The sequence below is a fragment of the Dromiciops gliroides genome, chromosome 3, assembly GCF_019393635.1.
Source record: "Dromiciops gliroides isolate mDroGli1 chromosome 3, mDroGli1.pri, whole genome shotgun sequence".
Taxonomy (NCBI): Eukaryota; Metazoa; Chordata; class Mammalia; order Microbiotheria; family Microbiotheriidae; genus Dromiciops; species Dromiciops gliroides.
In genome coordinates this window covers 480,854,178-480,862,232 of record NC_057863.1, presented here as the reverse complement: position 1 = coordinate 480,862,232, position 8,055 = coordinate 480,854,178, and the positions used below count along the sequence as shown (strand labels likewise).

Sequence of the window (8,055 nt, the reverse complement as noted above, 5' to 3'; positions counted from 1 at the left end):
GAAAGGAGTGAAAGAAGTCACAAATGGCACCAAACACTTTCTGTCCACTGGATCTGCTCAGCTTCCAGTTGGGGTTAAAGCCTTTGGATTTTGGAAGCTGAAGGTGCTAAGGAGCAGAGAGAAAAAGCCAAAAGTGTGTCTATTCAGCTTTGCCAACACCATGCAGTCCTGGTGCCCAGCTTTTGCTTCCCCAGAATGGAAGTAGTCATGAAAAGTCAGATATCAGAGGTTAACTTCTATGGGATTCTCCAGCCCACATGTTCTGAGTCCCCCTTTCCCCTGGAAGGACAGACAAGTGGGTGTTACAATAGGGATGGTACTGGTCTCCCGGATAGGGCAGAAGCCAGTCCTTCCCAGTACTCCTTCCCACACCCAGCCTGGAACCACTCCAATCTTGTGGCTATCTCAGCAAGTGTGGGTCATTGTGTGATGGTAGGGGCCAACACTCCTCCAGCAGGCCCCAGAACTCCAGGAACTGAGCCTGGTGCTGAGCCTTGCAGGGAGGCCACCGGACTTAGTGGCTCTGGGCCGCTTCTCAAAGCACCAGGCTGGGGCTGTGACTGAGTTGGAGGTGGTGGCTGCTGCTGTTGCTGCTGCTGCAATTTCTTCTTATTAATTTTTCTTTCCTTGGCTCTTCGGTTTTGAAACCATATTTTAACCTAAAAATGGGGGAGGGAAGAGGGAGAGGGAAAGAGAAAAAAGGGAAGGGCAATGTAAGAATGAGAGGACCACAGCAGGGTCCCCAGAGCTGGTATCCCCCATGCACATGTTACACTGCCTAAAGTGAAGTAAGGTTCTGGAACTCCAAATTTACCCTCAGAAGATTTTTCCATTCCCAAGTTTCCTGGAAGTGTTTCCAATCCCAGGGGAGTCACAATGAAAAGGGTTTCTCCTCCTTTCCCAGACTCTTCTCATACTCCCGTGTCTCTCCGCCAAAGCAAATTTTTCATGACAAACGATTCAAAACTAGGAAAGGCATAAGGCTCATGCCTACTGAAGGACCAAGCCAGCCTCTGGGTGTATTTTAAAAGGTAATTTTAGGCCCCTCAAGGGAAAGTAGCTACACACAACTCCCATCCCAGAACTGGATCTTATGGAATGTGGGTTTGAGATTCTAAATGTGACCTTTTTGTGACCAGATAAGGCCAACTTTCCGCTTATTTGATTATACATGTATCTAAGCTTCAGTCTTTTACTAAACTGTAAGCATCTGGAGGGCAGGAGCTGTGTCTTTTTTTAATCATAAAAATATTTTATTATTTTTCAATTACATGTAAAGATAATTTTCAACATTTGTCTTCATAAGATTTTTAGTTCCAAATTTTTCTCCCTCCCTCCCTTCTTTCCCCCCTCCCCAAGACAGAAAGCAATCTGATATAGGTTATATCTGTACAATCACATTAAACATATTTTTGCAAGGAGCTGTGTCTTACACTTATTTGAAATTTTCCATCTGTGTCTAACACAATACTGAGTGTGTGTATATATGTGCACATACACACATGAACATATGAACATAGACATGTGCATGCATGTCACACACACATATATGGGTGTGTATGCAGTATACTCTCAATAAATTCTGCCTTCAATTCCTGATCAAATTGAGAATCTTCCTCCTCTGTTCCCCCTTCACATACAAAAACTTGTGATCAATAGAAAAGGAAGGTGGGGGTGGGGAGGGGTGGAGCAAGAAATACAAAGGCCAGAAGGAAACTTTGATCTTGTCCCCCTTTCTCATCCTGCTAGTCCCACCAAGTCGCCTGGGAGCCCCCAGAACTTGACTTTCTTATCTTGCCTCGGTCTCAGAGCCGCACCATCACTTCCGCTAAGAGAAAGGCACCCACCTGTCTCTCAGATAGTCCCAGTGTGGCAGCCAGCTCCGCTTTCCTCCGGATGGTGATATACCGGCTATAGTGAAACTCTTTCTCCAGCTCCAGCCGCTGGTGGTCAGTGTACACGACTCGGTATTTGTCTTTCGTTCTGGTTTTAACTGCAGAGGAAGGAGAAGTCAGGACAAGAAAACTAGGCCAGAGCCCATCAGTCACAGTATAATGACAAATCTCTTTAACCAGGAGGCCATTTCTCTTCCTCAACCGATGCGTGGGGCCCTCTTGGACAAGCCAGCTTAGAAGAATCTGACAAGGTGGCAGGAGAAGGCCTAAGGAGATCTAGTCCACAGGGGAGCTAAACCAACTCTCAAGAGGTGGTGGTCGGGTTTTTTTTTTTTAATTAAAAAAGTGAAGTTAAACCAAAACTACTCATATGCAAAGGAAAAATAGTTCCCACCCTCTGGGGAATTGGGGACAAGGGAGAACAAAAGAAGATATTTCTCTCCACTGAAACCCGGTGATGTTGAGATTTTTCAACCAAACAAAAAAAGGTGTAAACAAATTTTAGGAAATGTCACTATTAACAACACTGTAGAATTCAGGAAAAGAACTCCTCCCAGGCCTGGTGAAACTGGGTTTCGTTTTGTTTTTATTGAGGTTGCCTACTTTAATAAATGGGAGGTTGGTGTGCATAAGAAGAAAGAAAAAGTCCCTTAATGAACCTTCCTCCAGGTTGCACCCTTAGAACTGACCCCTACTAGCCAGAAAACATCCTAATGCTCTAATATTTAGCCTGACTTTCCAGAAACGAATCAACTTAATAGCAACTAAAACTAGATATCCTGATATAAGAACTCCCAATGGGACATTTTTACTCCAAGCAGATTTTTGGCCCAGCTTATCGGCTCTACCCTCTTCTTTCTTTCTGCTGCAAACCCAGTTATCCCGAAAGGCGATCTGCGCTTATTGGCCTGAGTCAACATATTTAATCTCAGAATGATTGTTTTCCTTAAGGGCCATGACAAATAGAAAGGATGATGATACTGGAGTACTTGTCCCAAACCAGCCCTCTCTCGATTTCTGCCTTATCCCCTTGGTAGATGTCATCTGTCGCACTTGCCCCACTACCCAAGCCTTTTCTCCCAGATTCGTTCCTTGAGGAACAGGTTCGGTAGCTCCAGCAGTCCAGTCCACGAAGAAGATCTAAGCGGTCCCCAGGATCTGCCTGTAGGTGTTTAATAGCCTGCAGGGTAACTTTGTTCAGGTAAAACCCTTTGCAAACCACAACAAAAGCGTCCTGGGAAGATACAGGCTTGATCAGAGGGAGCTCCGCGGGCCGCAGAAAGGGGAACACCAGCACAAACAATGTAGAACAGGGCGATCTTATCAAAGAAAAGGCCTTTCAATGCCTTAATAACAACTGCATTCTGTTTGAATTACCACTACTGAACAAATGGCGGCGGGAGCTTTCATCCCCCACCCCCACCGTGCATATTAACATAAACACGGGTTCTGGAGGCCGCATGTGAATAGAGACTATACCATCCACCCGCACCTTCTGAGGGCAGGAAGACAGGGCCCGGGAACCCCGAGAAACCCAAGACCTTGGAGCACGCCCATTTGCTTTGACAGCTAGCAGGACCATTACCCTCCCTGGGAGCCTGCGTGGTTGGCTACTCGGAGAAACAAGGGCCTTCTCCTTTAGAGACTGAGTTCCAAGTCAGGGAAAGCAGCGGCTGGCTTGTGCGGATTGCAGCCAACCGTTGGCCCCCCTCTTCTCCTCATTTCTCCCCATTCTCCCCTACCCTTCACAGACAGCCCGTATTCAGAGCAGCACCGCACTCCCTGAGAACCAGGGTGGGAAGATTAGGGGGAGGGGAGGTCGAGAGGGTGAGATGGACATGTCAAAATTCATTATTGACTGCGAAAAGTCACCACCCTTTTTCCGGACAGTAAAAGGGACAATGGCAGGGCTGGGAAGGTGTATATCAAAGCAAACCCGGCAACCATCCCCCTCCCCCGCGCTTTGACAGATGAAGCTCAGCAGAGGATCGGGCCGCTGGACTTGCTGGCTAGGGGCTCCGGAGACATTAACATCACAAGGGAGGCAAGGCGCCGGGCGGTGTCCTTGCCACCTCAGCGCGGGACATCACAGTATTCTCCTCCAGTGACCCTGGGCAGCCCCAGCTCCCGCGGTTTCCCTTCTCCACCCCCATCCCAATCTCCCCAGGATATACAAGGAGACGGCCTTCAACTCCTTAAAGTCATGTTTCAGTCAAGTTTTGGCAAAGGATTCTGGGATTCTAAAAGAGGTGCTCAAACAGGAGTCGCAGTCCTCCTAGAAAGGCAATCTAGGCTCTGGGTCTACCGGGGGCCCCCAAAGGAGTTACATTTCTCAACTAGTCTTTCCAAGCTAGGCTCTCAGGGAACTGTTTTGTTCGTTGAGGTGTGTGTCCAATGACTCAGAAACCAATGCCCGGCGACAGCTCCCAATGATTTATATGGCAGTAATTGGTTATAAAAATCTAAGTGGCTGCCACTCCGATTATAGGTGAGAAGAGGAAGAGGAATGGGCTTCGGGAGAAAATATTTAAGGAAAGGTCACTGAGCCTCCCTTCTACACTCATCCCACTTCCCCTCCCAAAGCCAATACACAAGAACCTCCAAAGAACAAACTCTGGAAAGAGGAGTAATTGGTGATGGTGTCTTCTGCCCTGGCACTACCCCACCTGAGGATTCCATCCCTCTCTCTAGCTTGAGAAGTGAAAGCTTTTCCTCTTCACTCCAACCTCAGTGTTTTCCCTTCCCCCCACAAGCACCTCAGAACAAAGGTTCAAAGAACAGGACGAGCTGAATCCTTCCCCCCCCCCCACCCCCCACCCCCGTGCTCCTCTGGACCTTACCCGAGCCAGGGCGGGGCTCTCAGTCTGCAGCTACAGAGCAGAGTCCCCCCATTTCCCTCACATACTGGAGGCTTAACTCCTAGCCTTGAACCACATAGAGAAACAGGGCCCAGTATTTATCACTCCGCCCTCTCCATAGTACCAATCCTTCTACATTCCCAGGAAAGTGAGGAGGAACTAAAATTCAATTTAGAACCAGAGGTCCTGTGTTCAAATCCCAGTTGTGCCATTTACTACTTGTGTGATCTTGGGCGAGTCACATAACCAACCTCTCTTGGTCCGAGTCGCTGCAAGTGTAACATGAGGCAGTTGGATTAGATGGCTTTTAAGGTCGCTTACCAGCTTTAAATCTATGATACTACGACCAGATACAACCTCTCTTTCATTGCATAGTTTGGGTGGGAAAAGGCTAAGAAATTATCCTATGTCTGGACCTTGGAAGACAAGTGTTTTTCATTTATTTTCTTAGTCTTTTATGCGGAGTCAGAAAATCAGAGAGAATTATTTGGATTTGCAGCTTTCTCTTAGGTTCAGGGCCATGCTCCGGTAGAATATGTTGGGGGGGGGGAGATTCAGCCCCTAAGGAATCGGAAAAAAACCAGTGGGAAACAGAGACCTGTGGCAATTCTATACTTAATCGAGACATTCAGAGTTCACCAAGATTAGCGTTACCTATAGACTCCTCTATTTCTACTCCTGTTCCCCAGGTCTGGAAAAAAGGGAGTCGAACACGGGACTACCGAGTCAGAAAAAAAAAAAGAAAGAAAGGAAAGGAAAGGAAAAAAGCATTCATTCCTTCTAGTCATTCTTTACTTTGGTCCCCGGATTTTCTTTCCGACCCGTTCTCGGCATGCCACAGGTAAACTTGTTACGTGTCACCCCGTCCCGCTCCCGGGACTAGAAGACCCAGTATTTGTTCCCAGTTTTCCATCTCTGCCCCGAGTCTTGGGGGTTTGAGATTCTACAAAAGCTCCCTGACGCTCCAGCCTTACAGGCTCCCGGAGCTCTGGGGCCCACGTACCCTCCCCTGCCGCCGGGCTTCCTGTAGGCGCTGCCCCCCTTTCCACTTTCAGAGTCCTGGTCCCCTAGCGCGGCGCAGCTTGCAGCTTACCCTGGCCGCCCAGGGAGGGCTGCGTCGGTTTCCGCATCCACTCACACAGGTTGCGCCGCTGGCCGCCGGGAGACAGCTGTTCAGCCGCAGCGGCCACAGGCGGCCCAGGGTTGAGTGTCTGCAGTAGCCCCGAGGCGCAGGAGGGTGCAGTGCCTGGATGGTGAGGGTGGTGGTGCGGGTGGTGATGTGAGTGGTAATCGGCAGGGCTGCTGTATCCCATAGCTGCGGCAGGGGAACCCCCATTGAGACCGTGCGCCACTGAATTGGCTGTGGCGGTGGCTCCCGGCGCGTAGCCGTTCCAGTCCTCCCGGAGAGGAGCGCCGTAAGGAGAGGGCCAAGAGGGGCCGGGGGACTGGGCGCTGTCCAAATTCGCAGCCGCCACGTGGTAACCTCCGTAGTCCGGGTACTGCGGGGGGCTGACGAAGTTCTGCGGCGCCAAATTGAGCCCGCCAGAATGGCGCACGGAGCTGGGGTACATGCTCATGTCCTTATCCAAGAGGTAGCTCACGTACATGGTGGCAGGAACTCCAGAGCAGATCTCACCATGCTGCCTGGGTGGGGATGCAGGAGGTTGGGAGTGGGGAGGGAAGGGAAGGGAAAAGGGAGTGGGGAAGGGAAAGGGTGGAGTAGGGGGGGGTGGTTGGTCGTGCCTGAGCCACGCTCAGCTCCTCCTTGAGTTTCTCCCCTGCGAAGTGGGAGAAACTTGGCTGCCGAGACGGAGAAGTTCCTGCGACTAGCGAGTCGAGTTCCCGGGCAGAAGCACTTACGTGATTAACGAGTGTTTACAAGACTCTATTAGTAATGGCACAGACACCAATGGCAGGAGACGTCGAGGCGCAGGGCGCATATAGCATTCTACCCCCCTAAACAAGATTTGCATTTAAAAAGATAAGGAGGGAGCTAGAGAGAGGGCAGCGACCAGATCACAGCTAAATATTCAAACCTTTATTGTTTAAGAGCTTCCTCCTTCCAACCTGGTGCACTTTAACCTCCAATCACAGGTTCAAAGAATTAAATCAAGAGGGTTGCAAAAGAGAGGGAGGGAGAGAGGGAAATATCTTGGTGGGAGTCTGGGATCTAGGCTTGGAGGCTAAAGCGTTCTTGTTTATGCACCAAGGGTGGCGAATAAACTCTTTCTACCCTAAAAAAAATGGGGGTGGGGGTGGGTGGGAGCATTTCTTTGATGATTCCTTTCTTATTCCCTTCTGATGGTGGCCGAGGTACCCCGAGCAACTAGAGGTGACATACCAAGGGAGAGAATCTTTTCTTTGGAGCCAGCCTGTGCTTCTAGCAAAGGCGACACACGCCGCAGAAACCTGTCACTACTAAATTATTTATTTTCCAGCTCAAGGAAATGACCCGCTGGTGGCACGAGATAAATCGTGGTGCCGGCTCTGGGCTACGTCTCCTCTCGAAGTCAAGCTTGTATGTGTGAGGTTCTTGTAGACTGAAACGATTTTATTCTTTAGATCTTTTGGATTTCCTGTTTGGCATTTTTATATTGTCACAAAATCACAAGAGAATGTAATTTCGGGTTGTTGTTTCTTTAAGGCAAATGTATTCTAAGTAGAATTGAATTTTTAAGTATTCAAAAATCTTCCCTGATACAAAAATAAACATTTTCCCCAAGGGAACCCCCTCCTCTCCACCTTTCCACTGCCAACCCCCTAGGCCTATGGAAAAATCTTCTCTGGCCACTAAAGACTGAAAATTGCAACGGAGATGATCTTGCTTGGACGTCCTGATGTTGCCCGGAGTCCTGAACTGGTTAGCTAGTGTCATTGTCTGGTCCTGAAAACAACCCGTTGGGGACGGAAACTGCATGCATCTTGGCTGGAAATTTGTATTCATTTGAGAAGATTTCGATTGATGGGCGCTGTCTCCTATTAGAAATACCTGGGCAGCGTTAAAGAGAATCTTAGTGCAACCACCTACAGGATTTCCAAACCACTCTGAAGAGGAGTGAATGGATGATAGGGCTAAGTCTGGCCTGTTTATTTACGATTTCACTAGAACTTTTCCTCCTTCCGAAGCTGAGAGTTCGTGCCCTGGAGCTCCAAGTGCATCCTTCAATCTTAGATCATCTCAGTCAATAATTTTAAGAGCATTAGCCTTTACTTTCCAAAACCCTGGCCCATAATTTGGCTCTTTTGAGCTTCACAACAATCTTGCGAGGTAGGAAGACATCCGTCGTCACATTTTACAGATC

The 8,055-nt window shown here is 48.8% G+C and overlaps 1 protein-coding gene across 1 annotated transcript; it reads right to left on the bottom strand.

The window, feature by feature from the left end:
• Window positions 1-419: 419 nt before the first annotated feature.
• Window positions 420-6,360, bottom strand: CDX2 (caudal type homeobox 2). Its single transcript, XM_043998437.1, has 3 exons — window positions 5,847-6,360; window positions 1,848-1,993; window positions 420-659 (listed from the first exon to the last, which is right to left on the bottom strand). The coding sequence occupies exons 1-3, from the start codon at window positions 6,358-6,360 to the stop codon at window positions 420-422; spliced, it is 900 nt and encodes a 299-aa protein (XP_043854372.1).
• Window positions 6,361-8,055: the final 1,695 nt, after the last annotated feature.

Excerpts from the sequence above, each read along its gene's own strand:
- CDX2 (XM_043998437.1), bottom strand. The coding sequence starts at position 6,360 with ATGTACGTGAGCTACCTCTTGGATAAGGACATGAGCATGTACCCCAGC. Across the intron at positions 1,994-5,846 it reads GCCCTCCCTGGGCGGCCAGG|TTAAAACCAGAACGAAAGAC; the intron begins GTAAGCTGCAAG and ends CTTCCTCTGCAG. Across the intron at positions 660-1,847 it reads TGGGACTATCTGAGAGACAG|GTTAAAATATGGTTTCAAAA; the intron begins GTGGGTGCCTTT and ends CCCCATTTTTAG.